Here is a 20,471-nt window from a genome sequence, read left to right on the forward strand (position 1 = left end):
GCTGGTTCAGGGCAATGGCCCACCTAGTCCAGCTTCCTGCTCTCACAGTGGCCACCTAGATGCCCCAGTGGAAAGCCCCTCACAAGCAGGACGTGAGAGCAACAGCATCTCTCCCAGCTTGTGATTTCCAACAACTGGCATTGAGAGGCAACCTGCTCTTGATACTGGAGGTGTAAAATCAGAACAGCCCTGCCGGATCAGGCCAGTAGCCCACCTGGTCCAGCATCCTGCCCTCAGAATGGTTGACTAGATGCCTCATGGGAAACCTGCAAGCAGAAGCTGAGCACAACATCACTCTTCCCTCCTCTGGTTTCCAGCAACTGGTATTCAGAGCGCACAGGCAGAACATAGCCATCAATAGCCTTCTCCCTCTGATGAGGAGGATAATTAGTTGATTGAGGCATGTTTCTGGTAGTGCCCTTTTTAGACTGAGAAGGTAGATAAAGGAGGCCACTTGAGCATGCAGTCATCCTGGGGAAACCAAGAACTCCCCTCATTTGATCAGATGTGGCCAATGAAAACTAGCCACTAGACTAGTCCAAAACCCATCCACCTAGGCAAGTGTTTCACACCCTCCAAGCACTGGGGTTGCCAACGCAATGCTCCTCTCCAGATGTCTCTTGGGACTCCCATTTCCCCTCACCTTTGAGGATTGGCCTTACTGGCTGCTGGGTGTTAAATACTCAACAACATCTGGAGAATGCCACACTGTCTGGCAGGATACATTTTCTTCCCCCAAGAGAGCAGTGATTAAAGCATTGGACTAAGACACGGGAGATCAGGGTTCAAATAGCCACTTGGATGGACTTCCAGGAAAAAGGAATGGTGGACTGTAGTTCTACCAGAAGATAATTATGTGCTGATTGATGCTAGTCAGACAGACATTCTGGATATTAAATCACTCTGGAAAATAAGGGTGAATTAGTGAGAGAATCCTCATATGCTTTGATTGAGGCTGTTCTCTGCTATCTGTGCCTGGGGACTTGTACAGGGGTCAGAACAAGCTGAAGAGCGAGTACCTGACACTATGTAAGAAGTATGCCTTTATGGGTATAAAATCTGTATCCTCTCTTTCATAAACACTTTCATGATAAGAAAAACTATCTTGGATAGATTTATATGTCTGCTGGCTAAAATCTGTAATTGGAAATCCTGTAAAAACTACTTTCTGTTGTTAAGAGTAACAAAGGGAACATGGGTCTAAGCAAGAGCAAAAAGCTTGATTTATGAATGACAATAAAGATTAAACGGATGAGGCGATTACTTCTTTTCCTTCTTTTGGGAAAAAACGAAACTGAAAGTAAAGAACCCTCAGTGGGGAAGAATCTTGCTGTGGCTGTGAAGGTGCTCTTAAGGTGGAACCTTAAGGGGGAGTTGGAACTTATAAAGAGACTGAGTTACAAATAACATCAAAAACATCAAAAGTATCCAGTATAGAAAATATATCTTTGACTTTTCCAGTGACTGTTGGGATTATTCAGCAGTTGTTGGCTGAACAATTAAAAACTATCAGATCAATGTTTGATGAATCAGAGGGCGATGAAATGGGAAATATCTAGAGACATCAGACCAAATCAATGAACAGCTGGCAGGACTGGATGATGAAATAGTAAAATGGGGGAAAGCAGATGGTGGAATGGAATTGCCTTCTATTCAAGGATTTGGAGGAGAGAATGGAATCATAAATGGAGAGATGGAGAGTCATCTGCATTTGACACTGATGGAGCTACGAGAAAAAGAAGTCTAAGGAAAACCCCAGTCCTGGCCTTTCTTCAGTTCTAGCAGAGAGAAAGTATTCTGCATATGATTTGGAGTGGATTCAGATAATTATGCTAATAAATACATGGTGCTTTCTCTGAAAAAAAAAATGAAAAGGGAAGCTCCTAGAGGAGGAGATCCAGAAACTATCATAAACAACATAAAATGGAAAACAGGAAATTGAATGTGAACATACGGAACTGGGTAAGAACTGAAGAATATATAGTAAGGGGAAGGGGGAATTAATATTATTAATAGAGGTAAAGTTAATTACTAGTAATAACAATTTGGGAATCTCTCCTAAATATTTCGTAAGAAGAAGAAATGAATGATTAAGACACTTTGACTTAGAATATGGTTTGACAGAAAGAGGAGAAGATGGATATTAACACTGACAGAATGTCGTTAATAATCTTTTTCTTATGTAACCGACAGACAGAAAATTGGAAGTTTCTTTTCTCTATCTTTAATGTTTCTTTCCCCATTGTTTCCCCCCTCTTGTCTTCTCTTGTTTCCCCTCCCCCCCTTTTTTCTTCATGTTTCTTTTGGAATACTAGGTTTGGGGGCCTTTATTAAGCTCCAGGAATTAAGTATTTATGGGGTGGTGGATGGCTGATGGAGGACCCTGGGTGGAAGAAAGGGAAGTGTTGGTCTTCCAGGGTGAGAGGCTGGGGGAGGGATTCCAAGTGAGAGCTAGGAGGGACTGCTATCCTCTATAGGTTGTGGGGGCTGAGAATCACCTCCAGGAGAGGACTCAGTATTCTACTTGTTCTCTTTGTAGTTTCTGTAGCTATTATCTTATTGATAAACAATGTATTCAAATACCCACTTGGACATGAACTTCATTGGGTGGTGGCCTTGGGCCAGCCACTGCCACTCTCAACCTAACCTATCTCATGGGAGTGGTGTGGGGATTAAATGAAAACTAGGACCTGGGAGACCAGGGCTCAAATCCCCCCCCCCCCCCGGCTATGAAGCTCACTGGATGGCCTTAAGCTAGTTACCGCCTCTCCCAACGTTACCTACCTCTCTCAGGGTTGTGGTGGGAGAAAATGGGGAGCAGGAGACAATGTCACCTTGAGCTCCTTGGAGGAAAAGTGGGATATGAAAAAATGTAAAAAAATTAATAAATAAAAGCTCTTGCATCTGCTGTTTTTTCATTCCTCTGCTGCTGCCCTTTCTTAACTGATTGTCCTCACTGGCAGAGAGAGGAAAGAGGTTCTCTTTGCTCACCATGAGTGGGGTGGGGGCTTGGAAAAGTTTCTTCTCTTCAACAAGCCACTGTTCAAGTGAGCGAAGACCTTTGGATGCCTCTGCAACAGGCTTTTAAAAAAAATGATTTTTTACACAAAAGGGAGAGAGATCCTTTGCACTTGTCTAGGAGATTTGAGAGAGTATTGAGGGGTCTCTCCTCATTAACACTATAGCTTGAAGATGGTAAGTTACACCAGTCTTCGGGAGCTTCTTCTCTTCATCAAGCTACAATGCAAGTGAGAAAAGACCCTGGGTGTCTCACTCAAGCTCCCAGGTGTCTCTCCCACTGTTTACTTTCCCAATACAGTACTTCATTGCAAATGAAAGAGGACTTTGGGGTGGGGGGAGGGGGCAAGCAAAGTAAATAAACACAAGCATAAAAAGAGCTTGCTGGATCAGTCCAATGATCCATCTAGTACAGCATCCTGCTCTCATAGTGGCCAGTCAGATACCTGTGGGAAAACCTGCAAGGAGGACCAGAGCTCGAGAACACTCTCCCCTCTTGTGATTTCTAGCAACTAGTATTCAGAAGCACTGTGGAGGTAAAACAGTCATCACAGCAAGTAACCATTCTCCTCCATGAATTTGTCCAATCCCTTTTTTAAAGCCATACAAATTGATGGCTATCACTGCCTCTTGTGGAAGCAGGTTCCACAGTTTTAACTATGCACTGCATGAAGAAGTCCTTTATTTTATCTGTCCAGAATCTTCCAACAACCAGTTTTGTTGGATGTCTGAAAGTTTTCATGTTACAAGAGAGGTAGCAAAACTTTTCTGCATCCACTTTCTCTATGTAATTCATACTTCTATAAATCAGTTTTTATAAACAGAGGCTCCCCTGAAATCTAATTATTTATATGTGGAACCCTCCTCCAAGTGATGGGGCTCACCACTTGCCATTAATAACAAGAGTTGCATGTCAGAAGGCCAGTTAAATGCTTCTCTGGGGTCTTCTCTGCAACACCAGGGTAACTTTTCAACCCTTAAAAGGGTGCCCTCGTTCAAGCAAACTCACTCAAGAGTTTTTGTAGAGGACCACAAAGACAGTCTACGCTGCAAAATGGAGGTAAACAGCCCTTCAATGGGCTAAACTGTTGAGCTACTATGTATGAGATAGAAGTGTTTGGAGCAGAGTGAGTCTATGCTGGCTATAAAGAGGACAGCAAGCAACTGAAGAGAAGAAAAAGGGTAAGAGAAAAACAAAAAAGGAAGAGGGAAGAGGACTAAGGGGAAAAAGTGGAGGCAACCAATGTTATATAAATGTATATGCCAATTTAAAAAACTCACTCAATGCTCTCTGGCGTTCCAGTCAGCACGCAGGGTCTCTCTGGCATTCCGCCGCTGTCTGTAAAAGACAAAGCAAAAGAAAAGAAAGATCAACAGGTACTGGGTATCTGATAATTCTCAGCAGCCTATCAGTTTCCAGCTGGTTGAATAAAAAAGGATGGATTACTTCAGTGCATTCTATGTTAGGCTGCCCTTGGGCTTGGTTTGGAAGTTCCAACTGGTGCAGAACACAGAGGCCAGGCTGCTCATGGGGGCACCTGGCTGACAGCATGTGACACCTTTGTTGAAACATCTGCACTGGCTGCCCATCCACCACCAAGCCAAGTCCAAGGCAAATTAGTCTTGTACTAATTTAGAAAGCCTCAAATAACTTAATAAACTTAACTCAAATAAATAAAGCACACGCACAGATGCACACTCTGCCTGGCTTTGTGTAAAACAGAGTTTGGCTTTTGGAAGCACAAAATCTTGAGTTCTGTCCCCTGTATAAACCATCCAAGCAAGCAGGCAAGCAAATTCTGCACACATTCCCTTCAGCGTCCTTGTTTTAGTCTCAATATTGTTACTCATGGGGAACGGAGTGATGCCAGGCTTATACTAAAGCTAGCGTGAGCAACGAAAAAAACTCACCTGGCATTGAACAACTTAGGACCAAGGTTGCTATATCCATTGTCAGCCCTACTCAAGTGTAGACCCCTTGAAAATTAATGGACCTAAGAGAGTTGGTCAAGTTTATTGATTTTTCAGAGTCAACTCTGAGTAGGACTAACAATGGCTACATACCATGGCTCCAAAATTGTTCAGGGCTTTTAAAGCGGTCTCTAGATCACCGCCTTCTAGGGAGGAACGAAGGTACTGATTTTGGGAGAGGAATGTGGGGCATGTTTTTTTTTCCATTGGGACTGATCCTTCTTGTGAAAGGAGAGGGAGAAGGCTCTGGCCCTGGTGAGGAGCCTTGCAGGAGAGTACTTTTGGAGTATAATAGAATGTTTTACAGGACATTTCTATTATCCTAGCTTTCAAGTTGGTCAGACCGTTTCATATTTAATATACCAATCTAAAAGACTAGCAGGTGTGTGTAATCTTAGTGCTGCCTTGGTTCTTTGGGAAGCTGGAGGTGGTGAGGGGGTGAAATAACCTTACCTGGCGCAATCTGAATTTTGCAGCCTGACTCTGCCTGAATCCGAGAAATCTGCTCACCACCCCGGCCGATAACTGAAATAAAATTTGGAATTGATCAGGATTTTGCTGCTGCCAACAGACTAAAATATTGCTGGGTTTTTCATTATTTCAAGAGCAAGATGTAAACAAGCACATGACTGAAGTTTTGCATATATCTATGAAGGGAGCATTTGTAAACTTAAATGTCTGGAAGAAGATGAGGCGAAGATGCAATGCTCAGAAATCACAAGTTTCAGGTCCTCCACCCACCTATCTGTTAAGTGCAACTGAGTTGACACCTTCAGTCAACAAACAATTGACCACTCCCATCCAGCTCTGCTAAACCAATAGCTAAGTCTCAAATTCTGCTGGCAGGCCATCCTGCTTGTGGCCTTTGGGGCATCTGGAGAGAACAGGATGCTGGACTAGATGGGCCTCTAGCCTGATCCATCAGGGCTTCTCTTAAGTTCCACTTGCATGCCTGGAAGCAGAATGCCTTTGAATACCAGTTGCTGGGAATGCACTCAGCTTGATGACTTCCCACAGGCATCTGGTTCATCAGTGGGAGATCCAGATGCTGGACAAGATAAGCCGCCTTTGGCTGGATCCAGCTGCAAGGCTCTTCTTATGTTCTACCCCCACTACCTCCGAGTACTAGTTGCTAGGAACTACAGGTGGGGAATGTGCTGCTGTTGCGCTCAGGTCCTGTTTGTGGGTTTCACAGTGTGGGTGTCACAGTGGCACCTGGTTGGCCACTGTGAGAACAGGAAGCCAGACTGGGTGGACCCCCTTTGGCCTGATCCAGCAGGGCTCCTCTCCTGAACCTGGGACCCTGAGCAGGCAAGCACATGCTTCACCACCAAGCTGCACACCCTCCCCCTTGAAATAGCCCTTCAACGGTATATCCTCCCCCCCCACATACACCCCAAACCATTTCTCCTCTGCTCACCCCCTCCAACCCCTCCCTCCCAGCACATTACCGGCAAAGTTGGCCATCAAGGTCTTTAACTACAGGCCACTGTAGCACTCAGGAAGTAACTAAATTATCCTCAATTGATTTTAAGGTTCACGTGGAAAGCATTTCCCCCGAAATTGCCACGTTCTCAGCAGCATTAACAGAAATCCGCGCTGTTATGCTGAGCACTACCTATCATAATATATATTAGTCTTCAGATGGAAGGAGTGTTCACAAAGGCCCCGTATGAAGGAAAGAGAAAAATTGCTGCAAACCAGAATACTTACTGAATCCAACCATTTTATCAGGCACTTTGAATTCTTCGGTTATTACCCTGAAGAAAAGAGAAAAGGGGAGACTCATCACGACAAGATAGACATCGTCGCCTTTTCCAATAGCATCAACTGTCACAGGACATTTAGGAAATTGAGTTTCCATCCCCAGAAAGTGAAGTAGGAACTAGTTCCAATGTTATGGAAAACTGGGTGATGAAGAATGGAGCTTTTAGCCAGTAGCCCCTACCAGCTTCCTACAAGGGTGTCTGGAAAGGTGCCCTCAAACCAGTCAGCCCATGCCTTAACTGCTGTCGGGAAGGGCTTGCTCTGCCCCATCTCAGGGCATGAAGGACATTACAGACATGGGCATGAGCTTTTCAATGTGGTGGTGCACCAACTCTAAAGAAGGCTTGGCACCAATGCTGCTGAGTTTACAAGGCCAGTTGAAAGGACACTTCTTTGTCCAGGATTTTGCAGGGGTTTGATTCAGTTTGGCTGGCTGCAAATTAACAGCTAGCCCATGTGTACTACAGTCATACCTCGGGTTGAAGTAGCTTCAGAGTAAGTATTTTTGGGTTGCGTGCTGTGGCGACCCGGAAGTAACAGAGCGTGTTACTTCTGGGTTTCGCCGCTAGCGCATGCTCAGACGGTCAAAATGACATCACACGCATGCACGGAAGCGGCGAATTGCGACCCGTGGACGCGGGTTGCATTCGCTTCTGGATGTGAACGGGGCTCCGGAACGGATCCTGTTCGCATCCAGAGGTACCACTGTACTGAGAAGGAGAGGAAGGAAGTAATATAAAACTTACATATTGCTGACTGTGGAAAAACAACAACCTCAAAGTAGGTAGTGCCCAGGATCCTATTCCAAAGGCAAAAACTAGGCTGGGATCCAAAAAGGCAGGCTGTTTTTGAGTATACATCTGGTCGGGGTGGGGTGGGGGGTGGCTTTGAGCTTGCAGCTCTTGCATACCACCAGAACAGACATCATGCTACACGGCAACCTGCTTTCTAAACCAAGCGGGAAGGGCCACAGCTCTGCCAACAGCATTCCCCAGGTAGGAATTTTTTGTAAACCACTTCGAGGGTTTTTATACGATAAAGCAGTGAACAATTTCAACAAATAAGTAACTCAATAATAGGACTTGGGTGTCCTCTGGCCTCACACACGTGAGAGCTGCTGACAGTCAGAGAAGGTAATACTGAGCTAGATAGATTAATAGTAAAAGGTAACTTCCTATTTGGGAAGAGACATTGCTCAGTGGCAAAGCACCTGCGGTGCATGCAGAAGTTCTCAAGGCTCCAAACCTGACAGCATTCTCATGTAGGAATGGGAATGACCCCGGTCCCAACCCTGCTGCCAGTCAGAGTAGACAATACTGCACTAGATAGATTAATTGTCTGATACTGTGCATACACATACAAAAACAACACTCTTACTGATAGCTTTTCAAAAGAAGCCTATGCTTTGGCACAAAAATCTGTTGTTTCAAGGTTTTCGTGGGTTTTTTTCCAAACTCCATTTGGCTACCCTAAGCAGCTTCATGAATCTCAGCCCAAGACACAACGTTTAATTCAATGCAGACCTTCCTTTCTGCGTTACCCACTGCGTACGCGTGCCTCATCTCTTTCCAAACAAATGCATGCAATATCCAGGAACGCAAGCAGAAAACTTCAGTCTTGGGGCGGGGGCATGTGGGAAGAGGAGAAACTGAGCCTACGCAGTTCTGCCACGTTCTCAACCTCTGACTCTCTAACACTCCAGTACAGATGGCAGATCAATAAACAATTAGAAGTGATCAATAAATAATAAAACATAACCCACTGCTTACCTTTGATGTACCAGGGCCCCTAACTGGTTACCTACTGTGTCGGAGAAGAGAGAGAAAAGAAAAAAATCAAAGCATTAGTACGGATAAACTAACTTCATCTCTATAGCAGGGGGAAAAAAGAGTTCTTACCATTTTCATCAAGGGGGGAAAAGAGAGCGAGAGAGAAAATAAAGGAGAAGCAGCGCTAAAAAACAGCAATTTGGGTTCAGTGGCTGAAATGAATGTGTTACGTGGAACAAGAAACAGGAGGGGATTTCTTGATCAACAACAGCGGAGAAGCGAAGTGTCCAGCTGAACGCAGGATAGGAAATTGATCCACCTTGCTCCCATGTGGTGAGAGGCATGGGGAGGGGGAGAAATCCAGCACCTCAGGATCCCAGAATCCCTAGAAAAGTGCAGCCCACTCCAACCTCCCCAAATTAAACCCAATGTAAAAAATAATAATAATAAAAGATCAAGCAGATTGGTACAGCATTTAAAAGGTGGGGAGAATAAGAAGCCATAATACACAAGAGATTTGGAAGGATTTAGTCTAATCAAATGCACTGAGAGAGAAGAGAGAGAGAGAGATTGAGGAGGGGTTTGGGAGGGGGGACTTGCAACATACTTCTCTGGGTCTCTCTTAACTGTGCTCCATGGAGCCAATTTACCCGAAGACCTGTTAAAGGAATAGGGCTGTTAAAGAACCTTGCATCATCACCAAATTTTATGTGCTATGACATTTCTACTCAATACGACCAGGGGAAGAGCTATGTGCAAGGTTGTCTTCTGTGCGTGTAGACACACACCCGAATCGGAAAGTTTCCATTAGTTGTTGTCACTACAATTTATTACCTGCCCTTCACCCTAAGGATTACAATTATTAAAACACCACCTTAATGCTAAAACACAATACTGCATGATATCAGAAACAGTTTAACACAACTTAAAATTACAAAGAGCTGCATCCTAAAAATATACATCTCTCAAGTATATACAACTTATTCTTGCATTTGCAGCGGGGTTGAATAGATGACACTTTGGGTCCCTTCCAACTCTACCATGCTAAGATTCTATGTGCCAAAAGCCAGGGTAGGGTGATGTGTCTTCTGCATTCGCTGGAAGATACATAGTGAAGGCACCATATGCACCCACAACGTAGGAGCTTAGTACCAGGGAGAGTCTGTAGGGAAGGATGCAGTTTTTCAGGTATTTGGGGTCTAAGCTAGTTGGGCTTTAAACACTAATGTGAGCACCTTGAATTGGGTCCAGAAACAAACCAATACATCTATTTAAAAACAAGGGTTATAAGAGATCTGAAGGGAACCCCAGCCAGCAATCTGGCCACCACATTTGAGGCCAACTGAAGTTTCCAAGTTGTCTACAAGGGCAGCCCCATGTAAGACACATTGCAATAATCCAATGTGGAAGTTACCAGAACACGGAGTACAGTGGCCAAATCATCTCTCTCCAAAAGGGGCCGCAGCTAGTGAGCCAGTTCGAGCTGAAGAAAGGCATTCCGATCAGTGAGGTCACCTGAGCCTCAAGTGATAATGTTAAATCCAGGAGTGCCCCCTCCCCACCGAGCACAATGATCTCTCCCACATCAAAGGGCTGAATTGCAAATAAGAGACAGTAGCAAAGCTATGGGGGGGACCATGTTGTGTCCAACTAAATTATGAACAACTTCCTCAAGTGCAACAGAACTTCTCTCTACCCTACTTCACTCCTGCATCTGTTCCAGAAAACTGTGGTAGAAGAACACCCAGAGCAGATTGGCCAGGGGAGGTGGAGGCAGAGCAGTGGCGGTGGGAAGTTACGGTATGTTGTGCTCCAGAAAGCTATTTAGCACCCACAATAATTACATTAACTCCTCAAGTTGTGAGGCTTTGAATACATATATAATTGATCTAGAACAAAAGAAGAGATCCAATGATACATCAAACTCAAGGGGTATGCCCACACAAATAAGTGGACTAAAGTCTATGAGCTTCAGGGGGCCTACATGCCTAATTTAGATACCACCTGAAGAGTCTCCTGGCACCTTAAAGACTCATTGCATTAGCTTCCATGGACTCCAGGCCACTTTGTTGGATCAGCAGTTTCAGGGAAGAGTCATTCCTTGACCAACATGAACAAACCTAAAATTGTTGCTTAACTTTTAGAGACGATACCTGCCCATACAACAACTGTGAACACAGGAAGAGCCATAGGTCAGTGGCAGAGCACCTGCTTTGCATGCAGAAGGTCTCAGGTTCTTTCCCCAGCAGCATCTGCAGGTAGGACTGGGAGAGACGTCCTGTCTGAAACCCTAGACAGCCGCTGCCAGTTAGCTCCCTATGTCCCTGCTTAAATCAGTCTTCAATTCTGAACCCTGAGGACTGGAATCTTAGCTCATTTTCAGGGGAAGTACCACACACAGCTCAGTGGGTAGAGCAACTGTTTTGCAGGCAGAAGATCCCAGGTGCAATCCCCAACATCTCCAGGTGGGGCTGTGAAAGATCCTCTGACTAAAACCAGGGAGAAACACTGCCAGGCAGTGTAGAAAATACTTAGTAAGCTGGAGCAAGGGTCTGACTCAGTATATAGCAGCTTCCTTTGTTCATACAATGGTTTGTACCTTAAGGCTATGTGAACCAAACAGAATCCAATTGCCCACCCAAAAATGGGGGTTTGGGGGGGCATGCTCAGCAGGAAGCACCCAACATATCCCATTTTATACTCATGCAAGCAGAACCTTAGCAGAACGTCTCACAAAAATGAGTTGCTGAGATATAACAACTGGCAGAAACCATTTCAATTGCATCTCATTGCCGAGGGGCAAACAGACTAAACTTCAATGAGATAATTTTTCACCTAACCACGAACCTGGGCACCCACTTACTATTTTTAACCTGAGATTAAGTGGGCCATCCTAGGAATCAAAGTGGTGTTGGAAGGGCAGGTACAGACACACACACAACACGAAATTGAGGAGTGATAAAATACTACCAAAGCTCATCACGGTCTCTGATTAAATACATGTTTTAGGCAAATAAACACAACAGGCAAAAAGATGGCCAATCTATTTCTGCTCTACATCAATCACTTCCTGACAATACAGGTCCCCAAAGTCATCGACCAAGTGCCAATATTTTTATTGCTCTGCATCTCTTAGAATGGGAGCTGCCACTGAGCAATTAACACCCTGATATGCCTTTTGAAAGTTCCAACTGCAAACTGAAGGAAATTGCATAAATGGGGGGGGGGGCACAGCACAAGGCTAGGGGGCCACAGAGGGAAGGGAGAAGTCAAGGGGGGAAACAATTGTTAAAAATCCTCATTGGCTGGCTATCCACTTGGCCAATCACAAATGGCTAAGGGGCGGGGCCTAGCACTCCTTTTTGCCACATGCATTTTCTTTGAGCAGTCCTGGTGTGTTTCTGAACTCAGTGCCTAGCTGAGTGGAGTTGTCTGGTGCTACTGACTTGCACCTAGTATATAACTAAGTGTCTACTCAGCAGAAAGCTGCACTGAGTTCAGTGGGCCTTACTCTGAGGTAAGGGTGTGTGTGGCTACAGCGTTTTATCTAGGCAGCCAGGGCTCCTCAGGATGACAATATCTTTTTGCAACAGGTCAGTGAGGACCACTTGCTTTTTTATTTTTTCCCATATATACATAACTCTCTTTGCGCCTTTCGGACTGTATCTGTAGCTTTCCTCCTCTGTATCAAATAACTAGGGTCAAATGAGTGTTGCTTACTTTTAATAATACATGCTTCAACAACATTTCAGTATGTTCCTATCATTTTATGTAACAGTATTTTACATAATGGCGTGCTCTGGTCTATGGGGTCACGAAGAGTCAGACACGACTAAACGACTAAACAACAACAACAAATTTTGTATAAATTATAAAAATTATAAATAAAATATGTTTTGCTTAAAAACAAAACATTTAAATAGCTTCCTTTCTACCGGTGGGGGGGGGGGGGCATGGGCGTAGCCAGGACTTTTGTTAGGGAGCAGGCTTACGTTAAGAGGGCAGAACCTCTTATTTGTATTGAATTTTACTTATTCGGGGGACAGCTAGCCCTCTTCCCCCCTTGGCTACACTGAGGGCTGGGCACAGGAAGGAAACAAGGTTAGAAGAGGGCCATGGTCGGAAAAAGGTTGGGAAACACTGAACTAGAGGACAGAGGGGCTCTTACGCTAGCAGCTTAGTGAGTTTCAATGCCGTGCAACACAGGGATCCAACACTATGATGGAACTAAAAGAAACTCATCCAAATGGTGCCATCTACTAGGCAATCATCACCTGTTTATGCGCACTCTAGTGCAATGATGTTCCTTTGGGACAAAATGTTTTGCTGGTGGAACAAGTATGACATACACACACAAACACACATACAAACACCCCACATCGATTCTCGAAACAGACTGTGGGGAAAATTTCAAATTGCTAACATTGACAGCAAACTTCTACTATTGATCCAAGAACTATTCAGCAATACAGAAATAACGGTCAGAGTAGGTTTAAATAGTGATATGACTGATGCTTCTAAAATGTCACGAGGAGTGAAACAAGCTTGCCTTCTGGCTCCCACTCTTTTAAACTTTCATATTAATGATTTGGTGCCAACGCAAATTCCCCATCCCTAGTAATTAGGAACAGAAATATCTCAATATTAATGTAGACAGATGATTTAGTGCTTCTTTCCCAACTGGGCCTCAAAAATCTCTTGGAGGTGTTCAGTACATAATGTAAATAAGAAGGCCTACCTATAAATTACTCATTATTTTTGGCAAACACAGTCCTAGGTATAAATGTTCAGATCAGGAAGCCATAGGACAAACTTGCTCATTTAGACGCCTGGGTGTACTCTTTAGTGAAACCCCCTGTTGGAAGTGTCAAATGCAGGCAGTGCAATTTAAAGCACAGAAAACCATAGGGACATTGATGAAGTTTTATTACAATAAGGGAGGGCAGCTGGTTGAACCTGCCCTAAATATATTTGGTAGCAAGTGCTTACTCAAATTTTCTGTATAGGACTGAAATCTGGGGCTCTGATTTGAACTCCATTAAAGTTTTGGAAACACTGCAAAATATTTTTTGGGGAAGCTATACTCTCTACCAGAGCTTTTTTCCAGCTGGAACTCACTGGAACTCAGTTCTGGCACCTCTCAAGTGGGCACCATTGCCATTATAAGAGAACAAGGGAGGCATTCTTGGTGAGTTCCAGCACCTCTTTTTCTAGAAAAATAGCACTGCTCTCTACCATCAGGTCAACAGCTCTTCTCCATACAGAATCCAGGAAGTCAACAATTAAGGCAAGAGCAGGCTGCACTCAGTTAATCTTAAAAAAATGCTACTATGCCTATTGAGCCTCTTCCTGCGTTGTGCTATACAGAATTGGGTGATAACCAACTCCAGAAAGCAGCTTGTCAAGATGTTTTGGACTATTACTATTTTCAAGAACTGAGCTCTGCATTGACTTTGATAAGTGTCAACTAAGGCATTGGCTCTTCTGAATATAATCCAGAAGGGACCTACAACTAATCTGAAACACAAAAAATTTCCCTTGGTATCCACTCTTGCAAACTAGAGCTAGTTATCCAACTCTGACTAGTTTCCTTAAGAAATGCTTTCATTGAACTGTGTTTCTAAGTGATGCCCACTGCAGTCTTGGATGGTCACTACAACAGGGTCCCATACACAGGGAGATTTTGCATTAGTATTCATGTCATGTTTGCAGACATGAAGGCTGGCAACATCAACTTGGCCAAGTAAGAATCCTTTGCAGACAGCCACAGTGCCTGGAGGCTGACAGTCAGGTTGTGTATCCATAGCAGTGACCAGAGGAGGAATGACCACTGAGAGGAATGCGGAGAAAAGAAACGCCACAGTGCATCTGCAGGAGCATTACCAGATGCCTTCATCTACCCCAGCTGCAACAAAACATGTCTCTCCCATATCAGTCTCTACAGCCACAGCAGGCACTGCAACCTTCCAACAGTTTGACTTCAACCCCAAAGGCACACTTCTCCATAGTCTCCCAGGACAGACAGATGCCAACAACCAGAGGCACCAATAAACTCATCCAGTGTGATTTCAGATTAAACTTCCAAATCACTACAACAATTTATAGTGATTTCATCTAACTCCTTTTCCCCTGGTGTTTTCTTCTCTCTAGTATAGCATGTATGTTGGCAAATTAGGTTTTAAAAAGGCAAAATAATATTGGAGCTGTCAGAGATGCACAAGGGAAACTGTTTTAGTGCTCAGGAACTTGGCAATGTCTTTATTTTTATTATGGATAATTATATCATGGATATATGTTCTGTATTCTTTTATTAATACTAATACCTAATACAAGTTTGTCATGGCCTTTGGGCTAGAGCAATAAAATAACTTGAACAACGAGGGTTCTACAGGTTTCCTATAATGAGTGAGAAGGAAGTGATGGGTATTGTATCCAACTAAGTTTTGCTCAAAATAGACTTACAGAACTTAATGGACCTAAGCCTACATATGTACATATGAACAGATACTACTTCAACCCACAGTTTGCTCATATTTTTAAAGGACCATCGATTTTTAAATATTTGTTTTTTACAATCACTTCAAGTAGAAAATAAGTGCATCAAGGAACAGAAGGCTGAGTCAGAACCAGAACTACAGTTTCCTAGTTGCAAGAGCATCTGTCTCTTCTCATTTTTGAACAGGGTGTGGGGGACATTCAATGTGATACACACACCTGTAGCACAGTCCACTATCTCATGTCAAGTTTCTGCCAGGATTCAGAGCAACCTTAAGCAAAACATGTTCAAAAGATCACCTTTTTCCTCTCCTCTATAACACAAACCCTGCAAGACATGGAAGCATGTGCAAGCAGTTAAGACTAGAAGACAGTTATCCTTCCTGACAGCCCTTGTGGAGGAAATAAATTAAAAGAACATCAGAGCTCAAGGTTGCAAGGTACAGACAATCTAAAGCTCTATTTGCTGTCAAACAAGCCCATTTTGCTCTGAAAAGAGTTAGGCTAATAGAGAAGCAAACCTCTGGCTTTTTTTTTTAACGGGGAGGGGATCGTTCAGAATGCAAGCTGCCATTTACTATTGAGGCAGAAAAAAACTTCCCATCAGCCTCTGAAATAGAAGGGTCGGCTGAACTTGCAGCCCCCATCATCGCATGTGCACTCTTTCCCCTCCCCACTTTTACATCTAGCGGGCACAATTTTAAGTTTAACGGCTGTCATTTTACTGCAAAATAAGGGAAAACGTTGCATAAAAATCGGCCCCATTTTCCAGGAGCAGCCCCCATCATTCAAAAAAAAAAAAAAAAAAAGTCTGAGTCTACCTCAATTGAGATTTACTCTGAAGAAAAGACAAGCAACATCCACAGGATGGATTCATTTTTGTTTTGTCTAAATGAAAACGTTTTTGACAAGTGTTGAAAAGAGGACAGTGGCCAACCACAGCAGACTTAGACCACTTTCACCTGCTCCTATCTTCACTACCTTCACTAAGGGACATAGTCACAGTGGCCTTTGAGGCTCTTAGCTCCTGCTTGTTTCAAGACAGGCAGGCAGGCACATTTTGCAGCACATAATTTAAAAGGGGGGGGGGGGAATCTGTTCTGTGTTCCCAGCTCCATTTCAAGCCCAGGTCAGCTCAGCCAATTCCAGCTGCTGCTGTATATTAAGGATACTTTAAGGGAAGGAGGTGGGTGTTAAGATTGCATCCTCAGTATGGCCAATAAAAACCCCTCCACCCTCTCTTCTCCCCTTCCCCCAACACCCTAAGAACTTGTTACAACCAGCACACTGCTGTTAAGCGCCTCATGCATAATCCTCCATCAATCAGCTGCCCATTTACAGAAATGGATAGGTATGCTGTTAAAAGTCATATCTGACGCTGAAGCTCATTGCTGCTCATCCCAGCGGTTGAGAAAGCAGCCCCAAGAATATGCACAAGTAATAGAGGTGAAGAAAAGGAACAATGAGATTTCGAATGCAAGCAAGACAAGGGCCCCTTTTTCTCTTGTTGTCCCCCTGCCCCCCAGACAGGTTCAGCAGGAACAAAATAGGTAAACGTCAATTCAAAAAGTTCCCAGAACTTTTGCCACTGATGCAAAAATTTCCAGGCTTATTTGCACTGGGGAAAATTTCAGTGCCTTTGAAAGCAATATAATTTAGCATGCTTTAATAAATGAAACTTAAAAGCTTTGAAGCACTGCCATGCTAGCTAGATGTACTTAGGAAATAAAGGTGGTTTTCCCCCACCCCCCAAAAAGGAGAAAACAGAACATCAGAATAATCTCCTGGTTTAAGAAATTTCCTCACCCCACATGGTAGCTCAATCATCATACAACCAGGGGTACATCCTAGTTAGCTCCCTGCCAGCACCGGGGCTGCTGTGGAACCTTCTCTATGGCCCTTATTTCTCTTTCAAGTGAAGATCTTCATTATACTAGTCTGCATCTTTTTTTGAGTTACTTTTAACTCTTCTTATTTAAGGAACTGTTTGTTTGCATACTTCGTTGTGGTGGCAACCATTTTACTTGTTTTATAATTGTATATATTGTTGCAACCTGCCCTGGGGCTCTCTGGTAAAGGGTGGGCAAGAAATCAAATAAATAAATGAACAGAACAGGGATCAGCAACAGCCTCCACAGAAGGCTTGGGATCTGGGTGAAAGGGGTACATTGTGTAGCAAATTCTCTACATTTTCAAAGCTAAGCAGGGTCAAGTATGGTCTCACATTGGATGGGGTACAGAGTGTTGAGATTCCTACATGACCCTCAGGTTCTAACTTCTAACTCTACGATTCTATGAATTCTGAGTTTTGCAGTTGTATTAATGGTTTTTTTGAATCAATGTTATTGTCAATTGTTATAAAATGGTTATTGATTGCTTGAATAGTCTGTTGACTGCAAATAAAATGATGGTAATGGTAAAAAACTTAATAAAATCAAACAAATTGGGGGCCGTCTTCTCCCTTGCTGAAATCAGGCTTGAAAAAAGAACCTGCAGCCAAGAGGTTGCAGCATGCGTGCTTGGCTGCGCTGAGTGCTTGTGGGGCCCAGAACAGTCTCTCCGGTTCACAAATGTGCCCAGGAAACCTTGACGAACACAGTCATAACTGAACAACTCCAGGGCCACCAGCTGTTCCATGTGACAACCAAAGTTAAAACGTACATAGCAAGCACATATAGCTGACTGGTGCTGAAATGCATTATAATTTAAGTCAGTGCCTAGTCGCGTTGTCTGATACATTTGTGAAGTTTTTGTTTCAGAAATAATTATAGGGAGCTGCTGCCCACTAAAACACTCAAAATGTCTTTTTCGCCAAGCATGACATGGAGAGCACATTGCAGCAAGCCAAGAGGGGGAAGGGGGGGGGTCACCCCATAAGTTATTTTGTTTGAGCTTAGAAATAAAGTAAAACTCACTACAAATTAAGAAAAGAGACAAAAAGAGTTCAGAGAATGCACATCCTTTCAATGCATTTAGGATCTCACAGTGAGCTAGAAGAACATTTGCATAGTTAGCCTCAGACAACAGGGCAAAAGCATTTACACACCATGAACTTAAATATGCCTCAAGCATTCAGGATCTAATCACAGAGGAATACAGGTTTGATGGGGGACCAGAGACCTGCCAGTGACCTATAACTCCCATCATCCAGGCTGGTTACGGCTGAGAGGAGTAGAGAGTTTAACAATACATGGAGGGTGAAACAGTCCTGCAGCCCTAATCTAAGAAGAGGCATCCTTCCATCCCGATTGTACCAGGGAATTCTGTTACTTAGATCATCTATGGGGATACATGGGGCCTTCCAGATATCGCTGGATTCCAACTTCTATCATCCCAGGTTATTGGCCACTATTGGTGGCTGCAGGGGCTGAAGGGAGCTGGGGTCCAACAGTATCTGAAGGACCCACAAATATCCCCCAATTCTTGTTTGCACTAACTAAAGCATTTTGATCCAGAATTTATAACATTTAAACATTTCACTTTATATTCTGAAACCACTCCTATTTTTCCCTCCAATCTTTCCCAAACTCACCAATGGTTCCAATATTGGGCGGTGTGTGTGTGTTTGTATGTATGTTTCAGATGAGGGTATGCATTCTCATTTTTAAATCAAGGTTTTCCATGCACATACTGTACTTTTCCGTCTATAAGATGTCCCCATGTATAAGACACCCCCTATTTGGGGGGACTCAAATTTAAGAAAATGAGGGGAGATGGCCCAGAGTTGCTGAGCTTTTTTGTGGAGGATTGCACAAAATCCACCTCCCATCTGCCCCATCACCGTCAGCAGCTGCCTAACGCCCACCCAACTGATAGAGCGTCAGCCAATCAACACCACCCACTGATGCAGCAACAAATAACACACACAATAGCTGCTGACAGCCACGGCAGCAACCAATTAAATGTTCACCCTATGCACTACCCATGTATAAGGCGACCCCCCACTTTTTGGCATGATTTTTAAAGAAAAAAATATAATCTTATACACGGAAAACTATAGTACACTGATTTCGTCAACTTATTTCTGAATGCAGCCGCCCATGTGGCTGCAGTAGATGCCACGCCAAGAGGAGTTTTCTGGGAAGCCCTGGATGCAACTGAGGGATGCGGACAAAAGTCTCAGCACACCTGGCTCTTTGAAACCCAGCCAATAGGATTTTTTTTAAGGGGGTATTAAACTGGAGACCATCTTAAAATCACAGCAGGTGAAACAGACCACATTTAGTCAGGGCAGTAAGCTTTCAAATACCAATCTCAGGAGGGAAGAACTGTTGCACGCAGCTCCTGCTTGTGGGCTTCCCACTGATTTGCCACTATAAGAACAGAAGGTTGGACTAAATGGACTAGGGCTCTTATTATTTTCTGTTCACTTGGGTTAACATGAGCCAGCTCAGTGGGGTTCACCAGCCAACCTATCTATGGTCCCACGCACAGAGTCAGGCCAGTCACATAGTGAGTTAGAAGCATATCAGCCTATGGAAACCAACAGACCAATAGGACATACCTAACTCTGCAGCCATTGGGTTTGAACTAGCAGACTCCAGCTGCCCTCTCCCCTCCTCTCGCTTCCCAGGCACAGCTTCAACTGAATTTCACCATCAACTAATCAAGGGAACATTCAATCTAGCTTCATCAGCACTGCCAAAACCTACTTGTCATTTGACAAGCCCTGCCAGCCAGGTGCAAAGATTTGATCAGTGGCGTTTAACTACCACGGTTCTGCTTTGTCTGGAAAAAGAGTAAAGTGGCTGTCCAGACATAGTGACTGTGGAAGACATTATTCTCTTAATCACTTCTGGCATTCCAGTGTTAATCTTCTTTAAAAAAAAAATAATTTTATTCATAAATTTTAACAAATAAACAACATTTCAAATTTAGCAAACCATCATTCCTCCTACAACTTCCCCTCCCTCCCTCCATGGTTCCCTCAAAATTTCAGCTTATGCTGCATATTATAGTTACTCTATACCTTCACCTTATCTCACAATAAAAACAAAAAGTTCATCCCTACTGCTACTCTTACTCAAATCCTATTTGCGTTAACATTTTTCCAATGAGTTTTAAAGTATTCTGCAAATATTTTCCAATCTTCTTTAAAATCAGTCTCTAATTTTATCTCTAATTTTACATGTCAAAACTTGCCAATTCTACATATTCTATCCATTTCAGCTGTCATTCTCCTTTGGTAGGTACCACCTCATCACACCCTTTTTGTGTGTATAATATGCTGTCATATTCCGTAAAGAAATAGATTTATCTGTTTTGGAGGGGGGTGGATATCTGCTCCAGTTATCCCTAGTAAAAAAGCTTCCGGTCTTTTGGGGAAAGTTACCATAAATTCCAACTCATTATAAATCATCTCCCAAAAGTCCTTAGGTATTTTGCATATTCACCACATGTGGCAAAATGAATCTTCTACTACAGGGATGTCTAACAGGTCAATCGGGATTG

The 20,471-nt window shown here is 43.5% G+C and overlaps 1 protein-coding gene across 8 annotated transcripts in view; it reads right to left on the reverse strand.

Moving 5' to 3' along the window:
- Positions 1-20,471, reverse strand: part of FUBP3 (far upstream element binding protein 3) — a 62,470-nt gene that overhangs the window by 24,293 nt on the left and 17,706 nt on the right. For 4 of the 8 annotated variants that reach the window (XM_080990694.1, XM_080990690.1, XM_080990692.1 and 1 more), the window contains exons 3-7: positions 9,133-9,183; positions 8,526-8,559; positions 6,703-6,749; positions 5,443-5,514; positions 4,300-4,357 (exon numbers count right to left, since the gene is read on the reverse strand). In XM_080990694.1, coding sequence (XP_080846820.1) covers positions 4,300-4,357; positions 5,443-5,514; positions 6,703-6,749; positions 8,526-8,559; positions 9,133-9,183 — 262 coding nt within the window. The remainder of the gene's footprint in view (positions 1-4,299; positions 4,358-5,442; positions 5,515-6,702; positions 6,750-8,525; positions 8,560-9,132; positions 9,184-20,471) is intronic. The other 4 variants (XM_080990697.1, XM_080990691.1, XM_080990695.1 and 1 more) reach the window with 1 other exon arrangement.

This window comes from Podarcis pityusensis, assembly GCF_964106645.2.
Source record: "Podarcis pityusensis genome assembly, chromosome: Z".
NCBI lineage: Eukaryota > Metazoa > Chordata > Lepidosauria > Squamata > Lacertidae > Podarcis > Podarcis pityusensis.